General features: G+C 37.6%; 2 protein-coding genes across 8 annotated transcripts in view; one reads left to right on the forward strand and one right to left on the reverse strand.

Annotated features, from left to right (window-relative positions):
* RARB (retinoic acid receptor beta) overlaps positions 1 to 6,306 on the forward strand; it is a 331,581-nt gene extending 325,275 nt beyond the window's left edge. For all 7 annotated transcript variants that reach the window (XM_040550265.1, XM_040550267.1, XM_040550266.1 and 4 more), the window contains 3 exons: positions 1,060 to 1,264; positions 2,618 to 2,776; positions 4,885 to 6,306. In XM_040550265.1, coding sequence (XP_040406199.1) covers positions 1,060 to 1,264; positions 2,618 to 2,776; positions 4,885 to 5,081 — 561 coding nt within the window. In that variant the 3' untranslated portion in view covers positions 5,082 to 6,306. The remainder of the gene's footprint in view (positions 1 to 1,059; positions 1,265 to 2,617; positions 2,777 to 4,884) is intronic.
* Positions 6,307 to 6,364: 58 nt separating this feature from the next.
* TOP2B (DNA topoisomerase II beta) overlaps positions 6,365 to 19,128 on the reverse strand; it is a 64,539-nt gene continuing 51,775 nt past the window's right edge. The window contains exons 24-36 of the mRNA XM_040550264.1: positions 17,229 to 17,424; positions 16,981 to 17,072; positions 15,723 to 15,878; positions 15,506 to 15,589; positions 14,275 to 14,472; positions 13,776 to 13,920; positions 12,394 to 12,552; positions 11,387 to 11,594; positions 10,823 to 10,905; positions 10,420 to 10,530; positions 8,069 to 8,185; positions 7,081 to 7,178; positions 6,365 to 6,850 (exon numbers count right to left, since the gene is read on the reverse strand). Coding sequence (XP_040406198.1) covers positions 6,689 to 6,850; positions 7,081 to 7,178; positions 8,069 to 8,185; positions 10,420 to 10,530; positions 10,823 to 10,905; positions 11,387 to 11,594; positions 12,394 to 12,552; positions 13,776 to 13,920; positions 14,275 to 14,472; positions 15,506 to 15,589; positions 15,723 to 15,878; positions 16,981 to 17,072; positions 17,229 to 17,424 — 1,809 coding nt within the window. The 3' untranslated portion in view covers positions 6,365 to 6,688. The remainder of the gene's footprint in view (positions 6,851 to 7,080; positions 7,179 to 8,068; positions 8,186 to 10,419; positions 10,531 to 10,822; positions 10,906 to 11,386; positions 11,595 to 12,393; positions 12,553 to 13,775; positions 13,921 to 14,274; positions 14,473 to 15,505; positions 15,590 to 15,722; positions 15,879 to 16,980; positions 17,073 to 17,228; positions 17,425 to 19,128) is intronic.

Consider the following 19,128-nt stretch of genomic DNA (forward strand, 5'->3'; position numbering starts at 1 on the left):
GCTGTGGAGAGGGAAACGGGCAAAGCACAAATGTGTGCGGAGATCATCTTAACCAGCATATAGCTACTGTGCCAGCATCTGGCTTCTGACAAAAACTAACCGTACAGTGGCCTGAAGCCGGGCTCCTCTCTAGTTGAAAAAGCCAGGAGTGAAGTAGGCTGGTTTTTCTGAGCAAGCAGTACTGCTGCGCTCTAGCAGAAGTCCTGCCTCTGTGTGCATTGGCACTTCCCGGCTCCTGCACTGGTCTGTGGGAGAGCACGGCAGCCTGCTGGCACGGGGGAGGGACAGGGGAACATTGCAGCATGCAGGGATGGTGTTTTATTCGAGTTAGTGATGGCCAGGAATTACCTTCTGTGCCTCTGCTTGTTTGGCTGCTTTTCCATTTTGTCCTTGCTCCAACTGAGTATTTGTTCACTTGCTGCGCATCTGGCTGTGTTAATACAGCAGTATTTTCTGTGGTTTGCTATCACGGCTGAAATGAGGGAACCCCAAAGCACAAGGTACGTTCTGCCTCCTTCACCAACTCGAAGCTATCTGTACTCACACGAGACAGAGAGGGGAGTTTGTCCTTACCAAAGACACAACCCAGAGAAGCACTGTCATGCAGAATTGATCCCCCAAATCAATGAAATAACGTGTGTGTTTGAAAAGGTGAGACATTTTTATGGTCTTGCTGGGATCAGAGCGGCATTGCAATAACGTCCTATAGGTAGGCGTGTACAGCATACTAATTAAAGAGCACTTTCTGTGATTGTTACGGTAATGTTGATGAGTTAGTCATGGGAACTGCATGTAAGTTTTGATTATTTCGTAACTAGAGGGTAAATTTGGAAGTGACCAATTTCTGGCATAGAAGGCTAATCATAGTCTATTAAGTATTTATTTCTGTTGTACTAGAGAAATTTTGTGCTACTGGAACTGAACGTACTGGAGTTTGATTTCAGATCGCTTTGACATGAACATGTGCTTCAGTTCCTTGGGTAATTTGCCGCACTGGGAATATGCAGCAAACCTCTCAAGGACTGAATTCTTCAGATTTCATTTTTTATCCCTCCACAGATCCTTAGAATTTGCACAAGATACACGCCAGAACAAGACACCATGACCTTTTCAGATGGCCTTACCCTAAACCGAACTCAGATGCACAATGCTGGATTTGGCCCGCTGACCGATCTCGTGTTCACGTTTGCCAACCAGCTCCTGCCTTTGGAAATGGATGATACAGAAACCGGTCTCCTTAGTGCCATCTGCCTAATCTGTGGAGGTACCGTACTGCGCGAATTCAGATGCGTTTGAAAAGGACAGACACGATAAGTTCTTCATTTATGTTTTACTTGTTTGGCTTTCCTGCACTAAAACGTGTGTGTATATATATATATATATATATATATATATATATATAAATATAAAGATACATACGTAGTATTATTATATATTACGCAGAAGTTATCTACAGCCACCTACACTAAAGATTTGTTTTCCACTGGTGATAGTTACTATTTTTATTAGGGCTTTGAATGAAGTGGATCAGACTGTCAGGCAGCTGATCATACTGCCTGCCTCATAAAGGACCACAGGATATATATATCCTCTTGCATTTTTCCTAAGCAGTATGTGGGCACCTGTGTGAATGAATGACCTGTGCTAGAGCAAGACGCCCTTTATGCAACTTCTGCTCATAAATAAGATTGCATGCACATAGTTACACTCGTACAGACGTCATTGGTGACAAACTTCTTTAGAAAAAGTAGGCTATGATTCTGGGGGGGGTCTGATTACAACTGAAAAGGACAGTGCCAGGTAAAATCAGATAAAATTGTAGATTTAAAAGACAAAAAAGTCTCAGATAATTTCCAAAATTCTCTGTAAGTTTCTGTTAATTTTAATCACCTACTTTCTCTCCTACTGTGCAAATTTTGAACGAGCGTTAGAATCAGACTGTGTTTAGCTGCGCCTTTTTACTGAAATGCGAACTTGATACTCCTTTTTGCATAGTACACTTTACAGTACTTTAAGTGCTATTAAAGACCAACTGTTCTAACAACAAAAGTCAGTCTTTGTTGACAGTGGACCTTCAGTACAAAATCATTCTGGTTTTGTGTCTCTAACCATATCCCATCAAAAGCAGTGATGGATTCTGACACGTCTTGAATGTATTACTGGTGTATCCTGCTTTATGGTGACATTTGCTGTCACTCAAGCTAGCACTGCCATCTGCTGATATATGATGGTAACTCACTTTGGGTTGGTATCGATGCAAAAAATAAACCATCTGTAATCTCTTTGTATACCTAGCTATCTTACAAATTATTCATACAAAATTAATTCTAAGTATTGTTTGCAGCAAGGTATTTTCCCTGTGGAGAGAGCGGTACTGGTAATTCACTCAAATGACAAACGTCCCCAGTAACCAAGGGAAAATGAGTCCAAGTTTTGGGAAGCTGGGATTTGTCATCTTCCTAGGGAATACAAGCTGCACAGCGTATTTCTCCACATAAGCGGAGGAAATGATGAAATTCAGGGAGAATTAAGAACATGGAAGATTTTCACTTCTGTGATTTTTTTTTCTGTGATGAAAAAAATGTATTTAAAATCGGTGATCTGATACTTTCTGCAGATCGCCAGGACCTCGAAGAACCGATGAAAGTGGATAAGCTTCAGGAACCATTGCTTGAGGCACTGAAAATTTATATCCGAAAGAGACGACCCAACAAGCCTCATATGTTTCCAAAGATTTTAATGAAAATCACAGATCTTCGTAGCATCAGTGCAAAAGGTACCGCATCTCACAGTAATTCAGTGCTACTTTCAGAGGAAACAGGCCAAAAGACCTGGGCGGTTGTTTGTTTGTTTGTTTTTAACGTAACTGGGAGGTCCTCTTCACCTTTCTTTTCCCTCTTGATCACGTAACTGCCATGTTGAAATTGGTTCTACTTTACATACACAGTGCTACATTCTTCATGCAATTCTGTGTGAAGTTATCAGTGGTTTTGCAGTTGTGGTGCTTGCTCCTTTGTTCCTGACAGTTAAGCTAGTTAGTTAGGGGACTTCTTCATCAGCATTCGTGTGGGAAGTTGGTCATTGCCCTTGTAGATGATTGTTGAAGCTCCTCAGCTAAGGCATGGACACAAGCTCTCCCCTCCAGCCTGGGGTTATTGCTGTGAGGGAGTGTGCTCCCTCCAGCGCGTACATTGTAGCAACGTGGATGAGCAAAATATATCCACAGGCTCCCTCTGGAATGTTTCTGCAATAGTCAGGATATTTTCTTTTAAATTTTGTTGGCTCTTTTCCCCTTTTTTTCATTTTAAAAAAGCACAGATTCATATTCCATTTGACTCATTTTAAGCTGATGGTCAGGAATCTTATGAGATGTATTATACCAGATATTTGAACTCTGAGGTTGATGCTATAAATTGTCTGAAGTTGTCCTGATGGATAGATGAAATCCTTTTCCCACCAGCAACAAACTATGTAAAGCACATTCGTGCCTCAGTGTGGAACTTTACTGTATACGCTGTTAGACATTTAATTCAAAAATACTGAATTAAGTCTCTTTATGGTCCTCACCACTTAGTAGCTGAATGTTGAGTAACTTACTTTCAGTCCTTCAAATACACTACCTGTTTGCAGCAGAATGTAGCACCTAGGTTGCATTGGTGTTATTGGTGCCTGAAAATAGTCCAGGGCTTTCTGACTGTTGCTTGCTTATCCCTGGAAGCAGCAGCAGGTAGCAGTGTTCAGAGGGGCAGCTTTACGCTGCTTTACAGATCCAGCTTTCCCTAGCAATAACCTCTCTTTTCTCCAAGGAGTTCTGTCCATCCAGCACATGAGGCCTCCTCTGTGTGTCAGTAATTTACGAGTCCCTACGCGGGTCCCTCAGAGGTAACAGCCCAGTGCCTGGCAGGGTGCTGCCTGTACGGGGCAGATGTTGTGGTGTGAGGGAACTGGGCAGGGTGTGCGTTGGTCTTTCCAGCATGTGTGACGTGTTCAAGACACCTCAATGCATCTTAGGAGCACCGTGCTTTAGTGCATTGGGTTTTTCCCCCCGTACTAGTGTTAGTTATTGTCTCACAGTCTGAGTAGTCAGGATTAATATAGTAATTGTGTTTAATCCTACACACAATAGCCTGCAAAGCCATCTCTATATAAAAGTACCCATTGTTGTTACTGAAGGAGAAGTAGTGAAGGGTGGTTAGCTTCAGTTAAATCAGATGTGAACAGTGTTTCTGTGTACTTTTGTGGTTAATTAGCACGAGACAAAACACCTGCGGGCTACAGAAGGCAGCTTCACAAAAGTATCCATTTGCCTGAGTTTGGTCTTTTATAGCACAAGGGGTTGTTAAATTCTGATTCTTACTTCACAGTTTGCTATGTGGAAAAGAAATATTTACTTCTGACATATTACTGCGCCTATTTAACACGCCTACTCTGTTAAATAGGTGAGGACCTATTTAACATGAATCAGGCAGCATTTTTGTCCTCCTGTACTCCTTGCAGATCCAGTCCGGATTAAAGACTGTGAAGTATATTCCAATTCATAAAGACATCTAAGTGGTCACAGTTGAATTTAATTTGTCAGTATCATTTAATACCATTTTGGTTCCATCTCTGAAAAGAAGCGGTTCATCCAATCTACCTGTGCTGTAATATCAATTGCTATGATCACAATTTAAAAACTAATCTGCTAAGGAGTGCTCATCTAACTCCATTTTCCTGCAATGAATGAAGCAGTTCACATACGTAATTTTGTATGCAGAACTACAGAGGGAGACACCGAATCCATTAAAATAATGTACCCTGAAATTACCACTGATGGTGCTAAGGAAAAAGAAATTGTACAAATCGTCCTAATGGGAAGAACTTCTTTTTGTTTTCTTTTTAAAGGTGCAGAACGTGTCATTACATTGAAAATGGAAATTCCTGGATCCATGCCGCCTCTCATTCAGGAAATGTTGGAGAACTCTGAAGGACACGAACCACTGACACCAACCTCAAATGGAAACACTGCAGAACACAGTCCCAGTATCTCACCTAGTTCAGTGGATAACAGCAGTGTCAGTCAATCCCCCATGGTGCAATAAGACATTTTCCAGCTACTTCAGACATTCCTAATACCTTATGTACAGGGATGAAAAGCAAGAGAAACATTTTTACTGCTGCTTAGTTTCTGGACTTAATATATATCTATATATGTATATATATATAGATAAAAACTCAACAAGGACCAAGAAATTTTCATATGTATCGATATATACTCCTTGCTGTTTAAACTCTTAAAAATAGAAAATGCAAACTTTTGAAACTCTAAATCAGCCATTTCATGCAAAAAAAAATAGTTAAGCTTCTGTTTTCTCCTCTGAACATTCAAGACTGCATGGTGACAAGACAGATCTCAGACTTTAAATTCTGGTTGCATTCTGATGACTTTGTACATACAACTGTATGGCTGTACTTTCTATACTGGATGTTTGGTGCTTTCCTTTTGTCTCTCATACCTAAAGCGATCAAGACACCAACCAGACGAAATGGACTACTGTACACATCCAGGAAAGGAAGTCGAAAGGACCGTCTGATTTAGTTAAATGAAAACTTCTCTTTGATGCCCTCAGTTTGCATCTCCTTCCTTGTAAAAAGTATACAAAAATTCACTGCACTAGCAGAAAAGACATCAGTATCAGCAGTAACTGCCAGATCAGTTATTCAGATGTCATTTGTTCCACTGTTAACGTCACTTTAAAAGGAAAAAAGCGGTTTCTTACCTGGCTGGTGACCTAGCTCCACAAGTAACTACAACATTTCTACAGTAATGATAGCCTCCAAGGCAGAAACACTTCTCAGTGTTACCATGTTTTTGTTTACTTGTTCACAAGCCATTAGGGAAACTTCATGGGATGATAACCAGCAGACTCATTTACAGCTTTTGACTTGGTGAGTCTAGGGTATTTCCTTAAGAATCAACTGCCGGGAACTAGCTGGGTTATCCAGCCTCCCGGGTGCTAGGGAAGTACAGCTAGGACTTCCAGAAATACAAGGAGAGGATCTGCCTTCTTGGCCTTGTTAAATCACCATGAAGCAGAGTGAAAACTGTGGTAGAATGGTTAACAGATTTAAAGTGTCAGTTTCTTAGGTTTCATTTAAAGCACTAGTGGATTTTTTTTTTTATATATTCTAGCAAGTCTGTGATGTACTTTCACTGGCTCTGTTTGTACATTGAGATTGTTTAACAATGCTTTCTATGTTCATATACTGTTTACCTTTTTCCATGGAGTCTCCTGGCAAAGAATAAAATATATTTATTTTAAAAAACCTGCGTAGAAATAGTCCCTCTAGTCCAAATTTTACACATGCACACACACACACAAGATAGTTTTCCATTTTTTAATGTTTAAACTTCATTTCAAAAAGCAGGTTTGCTGTTTGCAACCATGACAATTAAAATGTGCTTTAGCACAGCTGTCTAGAACATCTCTACAAGCCAGTCAGACAAATACATGACATTTCAATGAGTAAAAAAGAGCATAAAACTGTAGGTGTAAGAACAAAATGTTAAAATGCCTACACACAATAATAAAAACCATCAATTACATTATCACATAAAATAAGTCAAATGTACAAAAGTTTGCGACAGAAGGGACAAAAGGACAACACAAGATAGTTGTTGGAAAACATTTGTGTGCTCTTCGGGCACTTAATTAAACATATCAAAATCATCATCTTCATCAGACTCTGCAAAATATTTAACTTCTTTTCTAGCCCGGCCTGTCCGGGGCTTCGGGGCAGTTTCAGAGGCAAAGCCCGACTGAAAGATCTCCACATCCGAATCCTGGTCGAAAGCGGCCTTCTTCGATTTCTTTGGAAAAGAAAAGACGAATCAGTTGTGAAGCTCTGCGCATGCTGCATTCGAACAGTCACAACTGAAGCAAACCTTCTCTAACACCTACACCCCTGTTGCTGTATCGGCAAACTATATATAGTAAGAACACGTACCTTTCAGTTAAAGTAATCCATTAGGGTATTGTTGTTATTATTATTATTGCTGTTGTTATTTTACAAGAAGAATGGACCATAGCAGAAACTGACCTTGCTTGGTGTAGATTTAGGTGTCTTCTTCCCAGGGTTGTATTCACCTTCGTTTTCTGAACTGGATGCTTTCCTTTTCTTTGCCCCTCTACCTTTTCCTAGGTGAGAGAATATATTAATTTAGTTTCGATTTTTTTTTTAATAAAGTAAATAAATAAACAACATTCAGCAAACTGAAAAAAAATGTGAAAGTACTACATTTTAGTAATGTCTATGTGTTAAAGGTGAAATTTAGTTTACAGCTTAACAATCTTCACAACAGCAGTAAAATACAATGTATTTGATATTCACAGTTTTAAATCTCTTTTATATTTCTGAAGTTACCATTCACCCTATCAGTTCATGCTGCTGGTTCAAGACAGGGCCAAACTTCATTAGCTAAACTTCTAGACTCCTGACGCACTGCAAATCCTCAGTAGCCTTCTGTACTAATTACGCAGCATTTAATTCACCTTCACAGCTTGGTAAATGTACTGCTAACTGCAGTCACCAGCAGTGGCACATCCTTTCCCTTTACGGACTGTTCTGATTAAATCGCTGCGTATGCTGATATGCTGCTGTCATTCTCTTCTGAGGACTCTGGCATCTGAGACTGGGATGCCAACAAGAGCCAGAAAACCTTATTTATTAGAGTTACCAACTACCAGAATTTTACTGACTCGTATGAAGTTGAGATCAAAGAATGAACCTAAGCAGCACCCAATAGAAGAGCTGAGCAATTAACAGGGGGTTGGCGTTATTAAATGCATTCTCAACAGTTAAGGTCAGATAAAAAGTTCACATTATTGATTGTCAAAAGTCAGTAAACTACTCTTGTCACACAAAAGGCTCATGGCTGAGTAATCCACTAGTGATTCATTTACTAATAAACCAACGAGGTTCTACACTTAGAGACTATTTCTACTTCCTTTTGAAAGTCATAGTGACCCTGTGTTACAGAGCGCACAGACTTGCATGCTGCTGATCAGCATTACACCAAAATTCTTACCTTTGGGTGCTGCGGTCTTCTTTGGAATGCCAAATTCTGAATCCGAGTCAGAGTTTATAGTTTCCACCTTCTTGGCCTTGGGAGCCCTTTTGGGTTTAGGTGGCGCATCTACTTTTGCTGTTGGAAGTTAGCGATATTAAATATGTTAAATTCACATACTGGTTAGAATATTCTATTTATTAGATTATAGCATGAATGGCAGATATTAAAATGAGATGAGCAGTTTCTGCACGTGGCAAAAACAAACTTCAACTTGCATGCTAGAACGGTGAGAAATACAGGTTTCCTTTGTCGCACTTTAATTAAGGGGTATCGGTGCCTTCAGTACATTCCAGTGCTTTGAATTAAACACTCTTTCATCTTTTAGTAGGCAAATTTCTTATTAACAGCACAAGACATTGTGCAAGGCACAATTACCTAGCCAAAACCTATACAGTACTGTAGGAGGATGTCTAAACCTCAGCCCCTGATGTTGGTTTATTTTTACTTTGGTGATGTTGAAGCAAAATACGCTCCATTGCCAAGCACTACCCCACAGATGTGCCATGAGATGTAGCTGTGTTCAGTTGGCCCCAAGTCCGTCCTCAAATTCTGTTAACTGATGTTAGAAAAGGCGTGGGCTCCTCGCTGACAAACCAGGAATTAGGGAGAAGGAAATAACTGGGGAGTGGTACAATACGCTGTCACAAACACTACTTGTTCTTCCCCCGAAACTGAGCCTGTCGTCTCTGGTCATCTCCTGGGAAGTCTCTTGTAGAACAGCAAGTCCAAAGATGACAGACCTCTTAAACGGCACCTGGTAGCTAAAGTAATAGTGTCCATGGCTTCCAGAACACTCATCTCCCTCTGTACTAACCCCAGTGGGCTTCTGAGCCACTGTCTTAGTGGTTCCTGCACCATACACCTGTACAACGGGGAAGGATCATGGACAGCAACTAGGCCTGATCAGGAGAGCCAAGCTCTCCGCTTGGTATCCTGACATAAAATGGAAATTTGCAGTGACGTCAAGGTACGCACGCTCTCAAGAAGCCCACGTTTTTGGCAGAAAGCTCAGGAATGGAATCAGTCCCACAGCTGATGCACAGGGGACTTCTCACTGCTGGAATCTGCCAGATGGGCTATTCAAGGCAAGCAGCTGCTTACAATCAGAGTAAGACTGGTTTTCGGATTTCTCTTAGGCTTACTATAAAGCACTAGAACCACAGACCTCTCAAAGAGTGCATGGAAAGCAAGCTCAGCAGCCTCTTGATCCTCTGTAGTGCGCACCAGAGATCAGGAGATTTCATCTCAAATTGATTGAAGTCTGAAAAGGAACTGAACTCCTACCTAATCCCTTATTTTCCCTTCTATTCTTTTATGTTCCCTTATCTGAGAAGGGAACGTGACTGTACAGACAGCAAGGCAGAACAAGTAGTTCTTTAGTGTCAGCTTCCTGTCCTCACAAATCCAAGCTCTGAAGTCACAGAAAATCAAACGGCTGTCTGGAATAATTATTTCAGCTACACAATGGGCATTCCCCAGCATGAGGGTGAGTGAATGGAATATTGCAATACCAGAAGATGGGTTTTGAATGGGCTGCTGACACAGGGCATGAGGATGGACACAGAATTGAGGAGACGACTAGGAGACTAGCTGACCAAGAACTAAGCACGTTAGGTTATCACTGTACTGTCCAACAACCCGTGATCATCAAACTGTGATCATGAATAATTTGGGCAAAGGAGAGGAGACAAAAACTCCACCCGTGTACAGCTAAAGAAACAAATCCAAACAATGAACATGCTCTGCTTGGAATTGTCCTTAATTCCACAGTTTAAGAATGTGCAAGTTGCCAGTTCTAAAATCCTAACTAATAAACAAAGAAACTTTCACCTATGAAGTTTAAGGATAGCCTTTCATTGTCTGTATCAAAAAAAAACAACCAACCAACCAAATACAACTGTGCCAAGCAGAACTTAATGTGACAGTCCACTTAGGACTTAAATATTTCTTGGGGATTCTTCCTTTGCAGTTACTCTCCCTCAAGTAAGCTGGATGCATTATAGAAGACTATTTACAACCCCGAAGACACCATGTTTCATTTATTCCCTGAGGGTAAAAGCCTTCCATTAGTTTAACTAATCAAAGGCTGAGCATCAACTCCATACGTGGAAAGCACTAAGTTTTGACACTACAGTGGAAAGAAAGAAATTATTATCATTAAGAAGCTGGAAGAAGTTCACACTCTCTCCTGAAAGCCACTGAGTCCGAAATATATGAATGCAATTCCTACTTTTAAGATGTGAAGAGATGATTCAAAGGTGGAAGAGTTTTTAAAAAAGGATTGAATTATGGGATAATCCTACACTTACCTTTTTTAGCAGCTACTGTTTTACTTGGAATTTTCTCTGCTTGTTTTGGGGTGAAAGACGATGAGAAAACAGGAGTAGAATCCTCTTCATCACTGTCCAATTTTGTTGTATCTATAATCACAGAGTATGTTTAAATTAAGATTTGTTCACTGCATACTTAAAATCATTCATCAGTTAGTCAAATTCAATCTCACAGAAACACTCCTCTGATACTACAGCTAGGCTATGGATGTACTATGACTGTGATACAAGTTATGTTGTTGATCAGAACCTCTTTCCCCTTTATAAATCTTGATATCTTTCTTCTACAACTACTTCATGAGTTTTGTGTTAACAACATAAATCCCCTTACACAGTCCATAACAGTTGCTAATGGCAAATAGATCAGTGAAAACAAGCTCACCATCATCTGTCTTCTGAGAGTAAGATGGGAAAGAGAAGATGTTCCCAAAATCTTGATTTTTCTTCTCTTGAGACGTTTTCCTTCTTCCAAACACAAAAAGAAATTGCATTAACTACACACTGAAATATGCAGACATTATAGTATCTATAGGAGATTAAATTCCTCTTTGGGCACTACAATGCATTTCTAGCACCTTTATGTATGCTTGTGGCAGTCAAATTCTTACAATCACTTTCCAGTCATGTACTGTAAGCATTTAAAAACAACAGTACTACGTTTTTATCAATAGTTCTCTATACCAAGCTGGTGCAAGAAGGAAAACCAAAAAATGTTACTAAAGGCATTTTAACAGATGACATTACCGACACTGTATTACAGATGGGTAAGTCAAGTTTTCCCCTGCACAGGGCAACTGCAACGCTAAGACTTTCATTCCTACCCAGCAATGTATAAATTTTATTTTACATGGCACAGGTAGATTACTAATTGATCAATGTTTTGTTTAAGGACTTCTACATACACAAAATTATTAGAACATAAATACTGCTGAGTTCCAGTACTTACTCTGGAGATGGCTTTGATTTAGCTGGGGAGAAGTCATATTCATCTTTTTCTAAACTGTCTGAGGGAACGAACTCATCCTCTCTATCATTTGTAACTGGAGAAGCTTTTACTTTAAGTTCATCCAAATCATTATTATTGTTGGCATCATCATCATCATCGGCATCATCTTCTTCTTCTGAGAAGTCAAACGTATATTTGGGCCTCTCAGCTGAAAGAAAAATACATATTTACACATTTCAAGATAGCTGGTTGTGTTACTACATTAATAAAGTGGAAGTCACTACACAACCCTTGCCTCAGATTATACAACACAAAACGCGTGGGGGAAAAGAAACTTGTCTGAGTCTGGAAGAATAGAGGTATATATTTTAAACTGCTATGAAATATCTGACACCTCTTGTTGCTTGCTCAGGTACCTTCAGCTTATGGCGTTATGAGGACATCACTGTATAAGCACATTTAAGGAATAAGAATCCTTCACTTACAATCGAAGTTTTCTTGACTATATAATTTGAACATTCTTCCTAATCAAGAGCTTGAAAAATCGATCAACAATTTTCCAGAAAAATCTTTTTTTTTTTTTTTAATATCAAATACTTAGAAATTTTTAAAACTTTCAGACTCTGATACTTCTGACTTTCCTAGACTGTTCTGTTTTTTTTTTTTTTTTTTTTAGCCATTTCACTTTTGGAGTTGTTCTGTCAAACATTGCCTTGTTTCCTTGTTTGACAAGATAAATGCATTAGTGTCTTTTTTTTTTTTTGTGAGTAATTTCTATTCTATTGTTTTGGATAAAGTAAAAGATTTCCAGACAAAGTTACAGTTGCTTTTGTAGCAATTCCTGGTTCTGCCATTAAGAGTTTTTTCAGAATCATCACAGTGAAAAAAATATAACGCAAGCTATCTGTAGGAGATAAAGTCCCAACGGAATGCTGTGGTCAAATGAGAATGGAGGTTTGTAGATTAAACTTTCAGTCACAATGCACATTTCACAAAAGCTTGGGTACCTGCAGCTCTCCTAAGCAGAGAGTCTCTTGGAATAATCACAGGCTCATTATCTTCTAAGTCACTTTCAGACTTGGATTCATCATCTGACCAGGGGTTTCGTTTCTTCACTTTTTTTGCACTGGATTTTGTTGATGATGGTGTTCTTCTTACTCTAGTACCTGTAACAAGTTAAAGCATCTATCACAATCAGGAAAAGGGAAGAAAAGGAAAAAAAAAAAAAAAAAAAAAAAAGGAAAGACACTTTCATCTCTTCTAATTGCTGATGATGCATAAATTTAGTACAATTTATCCTAAAAAGGCTTTCTTTAAACATTGTAAATTTTCTTCTACTTCCTGAAGGAAAATTTAACGATGTGATGAAATAATTTCACACAGAACCTGACCTGCTGCTGCCAAACAAATTTTTTTTATGACAGAAAAACATAAAAGTCTCTTATTTGAAGTTTTAGCTCTTCTGAAAATTTCCATTTTTTAAAGGTTGTTGGCATTTTCCAGGAAAAGAACAGTTTTCCATTATTTGGAGAACAGGATCACAAACAGCTATTGGAAAAATCCAATTAACATGGGAAGCAGAGGGGGGATATTGGGGGATACAAGTCAGTCAATTGCAGGGCAAGTTCAGGTCAAGCTGGGCTAATGGGCTCTGGCTCAACATTGGCTAGGCTGGATTTGAGCTTTATGTAGGCAACTCAGTCGTAAGTGTACTCGGTTAACTTATTAAGCCAAGCCATAACATGCATACGTTTAAACAGTCAGAATGACTGAATACGTCAATCGGAAATAGATGTCTTTAATCAAGTTCTACAGTCTGTACTATTACACTGACACTGAAGGTCAGTGCTGGCCCTTCAATGTCAGAGGACAAACAAGGTAGAAATTTCTATTTAAACAGAATTAATCTAATTATGTTAAAAATAATCTGTTTTTTCTACTCACATAGAAGATTTAGAACAAATTTGGAACTCCCCCTCAAAACCAGATGTAAAAAATCGACCCCCACCCTCAGAAAAGCAGTTCACTTAACAGAAATTTCAGTAAGTTAGTAAAAGCAGAAAACAATAACAGAAGTGACTACATATTTAACTCCAGCATTTACTACGTCTGCTGTTAATCTCTATGTATGCTGTAATGCTGAAGTACTTCAATTATTTCCACACTTCTCTTTAAGGAAGAAAATCACATGAAATAGTGGTTACCATAGTATAATTCCCTTTTCACCGTGTGTTAAAAATATAGAATCATCACAGAATCATCGAAAGGCTCGGGTTGGAAGGAACCTTAAAGATCATCAAGTTCCAACCCCCTATTAAATATATAAAAATATATTTAATGCAAAATTAGTACTCATTTAAGGTTAATGATGACTGTGTAAGGACCTTACCAGGCTCCTTCTTCTCTCTCTTCAGTTTGGGGGTTTTAGTTGCTGAGGCTGTCGTATTCAGTGAGTCATCCCCACCACCCTCAGCTTGCGCACCACCAAATTCTTCATCAAATTCCATTTTTATTGCTAGAGAATCAGCATCACCCTAAAAATATAAAAAAGTTGGGCAAAATAAAATTATACATTTAAAATTTCAAGATAAAACTGCAATACAACTTTGTAGAAAATAATAAATGAAAGTAGACTACTCTATTAACATCTGTTGAATAGTCTTGGAAGGAAAAAAAAAATCAGCAAAAGCACCTCAACAATAAGTAGTCAAAAGAGACTTTCAAACATAAAAGAAAAGATATCCAGTATTAACTTATCTGTGCATTGAGTCAGCAAAACATTATAAAGACAGCATTAGTGGGTTCTAGTGGTTTGGACCTATGTTACCAGCATAGAAAAATACAGCATTTAAATAAATAATTGTAACTACAACAATGGTTTGATTTACCTTTTTCTTTTTCAGCAGTTTCCTACTGGCATCAGCTTTCATGGCAGATGTAATCTGTGGAACTATTCTTCTACCAAACGGTGATGGCATGGTCTCTTCCAATTGAAGTTTCTTCATCTTGGGTTTACCAACTTTACCTTTAATTGGTTTGCCGACCATGCCAGCCAAAACATCTTCTCTTTCCTGTGCTTCTACTTTCTGACAAACAACGTGTGTGGGGGAGAAAAAAAAATCTTTTTTAATAAGGACAAAGTGGAACACAGCGGTTATTTAAGATTAATTTCTTAATATGGAGCATAAGGCTTCCCTTAATTGTCAGATGAATTATAATACACATTCTAGTAATGGAAAACCAACCACTTAATCTTGGTAAGTTCTTAATTACCCCATGTAGTTAAAAATTATACTTTCATTCAAGCCTAAGTAAGCATGAACTTTTGGACACTGCTGGTTTGAAAATCTTTCTTTTATCAAGTTTTGTTCCTCATATACATATCTAGGTACTGATGTAACTTTTCAGTCTTTTGGCACTTAAAGCAAGAAGCTGGCTTTTAGAGTAATTTCTGAATGATACATTTTTCAGACTTTTCATCAGCTTTTTTCACAATATCAACATAGAGCTGAAAAGGAGACTTCAGAACAGAATATTTTGAATTGCAGCTGCCCAACGAACACACAAAGAAATAAAATAAATGTCTTATTTATATTATCCTGTGCTACCTTAAAAAGATTACATCAGCCACTTTCTAGCAACACTGAAAACTGAGGCTCAGCAAGTTATCCACCAATATGCATTTAACTTTTTCCAGAGTTGCTAATGAGGCAAGGTAAAACACCCTCATCTGATATTTACAGTCTACGTGCTTTGTTCCTAGATGTACTGCTCTGCATTTGACAATACTTATTGCCTCACAACTGATTAGAACACGTACAACTGCTATTATTATTACTATTCCTAGCTACAATTCTCAATCTCTGAGTCATCGGAAAACGAATTTGCTTCTGGTAATTTTCCTTTCACTGACTTGGAAAAAGCATGATATTGTATAGATGTAAGAAAAAATCCCTGAAGACCACAACTAGGAACTCAACTATCCAAAACTGATTTCCCACTTTTCCCTATATTTGGAGGACCATCTGTTTTTAATTCAAAATGTGTTATTTATTTTTTATTATTATTAAATTTTGCTTATTTTTAATACATATTTTTAGAAATATATGTAAAACATACTTCAAGCTCTTCAACGAAAGCTGCTAAGTCTTCTTTCCAGAGATCTGACGAAGATTTCCTTTTAAGGTCATTTAGTTCTCTCTCCTAAAATGTGAAAATAGAATATAGAAGTTACTAAGTTACAGCCAAAGTAAATACTATCTAAACTGAACATAGTAATTAGAAACATCAGTAATTACTAAATCATTTCAGAACAAGCCTCCCACAGCATACCAACCTTTGAATCTCTGTGTTTAATTAGTTCTTCTACTTTCTCTTTTGTAAGCGACCACAGAGACATGTTTAAGATGTAGTTAAAATCAGGGCCAGAAGTTGAGCCAGAAGCAGAGGATGCATCATCATTTGGGTTCTGTGGGTCCTCCTCTTCTGCTGCCTAAAATGAAACATTCAGTTTTAGAAGCATTAATAATCTTAGCTCTATGCATGTACTTAACACTCCTCCAAAACACTTTGCTGGAGTAGTAAGGTGTTTCCTCATGGATTCAATGACATGAACACTTTTCTGTACCTTTCCAAAAACCCATGTTCCTGTCCCTTTCTATAGTGGTATTGTTTAATCATTGATTTAAGAAAATAGAGCTGAACCTAATGCTAGCCATATGCATTGTATCCTGTCAGCTACAGAAATTGGTACCCTCCTCTGTATCTCACATAGGCTGGAGTCCTTGGCCCTTTGGATATGCATGTGCATCTGTTTCGTTAGAAATTAGCACAGTGTTTTTCTATACAAACTGCTAAAATAACCTTGAATGTAAGAGTTGTGGTTTGAAGGTGGATCAAAATTTCTCTTAATGATAGTTTTGCTATAAAATACTACACTGCATGGAGTTAAAATACGGTAGTAATAAAAAATGCAAAACAAATCAAATGAGAAATGAAAAAAAAATAGCCAAAAGCAGTGGTAATGGCCCAGAAAAGCAGTAGTTGACAAAAATTTGAAAGTAGTTTCATCTTCCTGTACTAAAGTATGAAATTAAACTTGTCACTCTTTTGGAGCAACAAAAAACTGTGTAAGTCTTAAGGTAACTTCAAGAGTCATAGCTTTACAATATTCAAGTTTCATTCCAGAAAACTGATTAATAGGTTCTATATAAATAATTGTGTTTACTATAATGTAACAAATAAAAAGAGAAATATCAGTTTTAAGTCTGGAATAACTGATGTAGCATTTAGCGTATCATCCAGTCAGAAGTCAAGTTGCCAGTTTTGATTAGAAAATTCAGTCTTCTGTGTTCTCATTTGCAACCCTGGTTATCTAGTTTTCTTAGAATTATCTATGTGCATTACTGATATTATGCAACAATATTTCTATATAAGTTTATATTTGTTAGAATGGAAGCCAATGAGAGGGAGTAACAAATAACCTTTTGCAAGTGTTGTGTCATAAGTTAGACTACTAGAAAACAAACATCTGAAAAAATGAATATCATTTATAACAATACCATCAAATGCATCCAGAGATTTCAGATCATTACCTTTTCCTGTGCTTCTTTCCAGGCTTTAACTGGATCAGATTCATAACCTCTCTGGACCAACATCTGAATCAAATCTCTTTTCGATCTATTCTCTACGAGATACACACACAATCAAAAATAAATAAATAAATACATGTCTTGAAAAAAAGCACCTTACATGCAAGAATGTTTTACTATTTTTAAATAAATTCCAGATTTTCCCCTACTGTTATCAATTCTAACTCACATTTTAGAGAGTATTTACTCACCTATGGTAATTTTTCCTTGTATCTTCTCTAAAATGAAGCGAGCTTGGTTGTTAAGTTTTGTAGATTCTGCACCCAACATTCCCACAAGCCATTCCTTGCGCAAACTATAATAATGTAATCGCAAATCAAAGAACTCCTTCAAAATGTCTTGCACTGTTTCATACTTCTTTAAACATCCCATATGATCAAATAGCACCTATAAAATACAAAATATACTCCTTGAGAGAGACTGCATAACTCAAGCTTTGTGTATGAGTTTATTTCTATCGTTCATATACATGCATCATATGAAGAGCAGGATTTTGAAGACTGTGAGTTCAAACCGTACTGTGGAACTATAGAGCACATAGCTGGATAGATTTTATTTTGAAGAAGTAGATTTAACACGAGATTTATGGTAATACTTTCAAGCAGAAAAACAGGTATATAGAGAAGTATGCCTGAGTTCAATTGAATGTCTAATTGTACCTAAATCCTAAAGCACAAGCTCAGCATCACTTGATGATTCATAACCATTTAACGTAACAGTTGAAGAGCATCTTTAATAATCTCTAAATTCAGCTGTGAAAACTGCCACTTCAAACACTCCAGAAATCCTTCAAGTTCAAGCACAAAGTAAGAAATCATTTTTACACACTGGTGGAATCAGTCCTGCCTGACTTCTGACACCTCCAGTTTAGACATTTAAAGGTGAACTAGTCACCCTAGTCGCCCTCTATAGTCAGCTGAAAGAAATAAGAATCTCTAGAGAGCAATTCATCTGTCTAAAGCATCTATTTGGGAATTGGATGAATAATGAACTAGCTCACATATGCATCTAACTTTTTAAGACGCTTACACTAGGATAGATGAATTCCTACACAAACACAGAAAGCAGAGAATGCAGGATTGAGGTGCAAAAGTTATTGTAATCTGCTAAAACATTAATTTGAAGACAGATTTTTACAGTAGTTCATATGGTTGTTCAAAACTGTGAGAAGTACTATCACTTTTATTTGGCATATTCGCTTTTCTAAAATAATCTACAAAATTGTTTGAGCAAGGCCTTTATCATCTCCCAGTCACATGGTCTTTAATCAAATTTAAACCTATTTTCACATAGCTTGTGATTTATACAATAATGATAACAACAGTACTGGTAGTTTTGCTTGTGATAATCTTTGAAAGTAGTACCTGCCATACAAAGACTAGAATTCTGTTTTTTCCAGTCTGTAAACACAGATTGTTTAGGAATATTCAGACAGAAACTGTATAACAATTCAAGCCCCTCTCTTGTAATAAATACACATGTAAGTTTACTCACATTCCTACTCCCATCTTGCTACAAACAGAATGAATCAGTAAAAAGTAACTTATATTACCATTATGTCTTCAGCAGCTGAAGGATAGCACTTTCTATACCTTACAACCTAAACTGGGAGTTATGTTGGTGGAAACATCAGATATCCTATTACAGGTCCTGCATAAAGTGCAATTTTGAAAATGGAACTTGTCTCAAGTTTAAAACTCAAATCTAATTATAATACAGAAAAGTTATTTGAATGATTAACTTTACATTAATCATTTTGGGTTAGCTGCATGGGAAGTTTTCAGTTATAGGAAACTAACTACCCAGAGACTGTATAATTTGGTTTGAAAGATCCATTAGGACTAAATTGGGATTGTTGATCCATATTGAATTAATATTTGTCATCAATAATAAATTTTTCTACTGTTTAAATAATTTCAAATACATGGTACTGTTCAATACCCAGACAGTTCCAGTGAAGTTTCAAAATTCAAATGGTATGGCTCAACATGACCAAAAAAGCTAGACTTGCAATATCTTCAGGAAGAATGAATTCAAACAGTTGACAATTATTTCTTGGCAGCAGCAAAATATGAAGAGAGATTTGCTCAG

This window comes from Cygnus olor, chromosome 2 (genome assembly GCF_009769625.2).
Source record: "Cygnus olor isolate bCygOlo1 chromosome 2, bCygOlo1.pri.v2, whole genome shotgun sequence".
NCBI lineage: Eukaryota > Metazoa > Chordata > Aves > Anseriformes > Anatidae > Cygnus > Cygnus olor.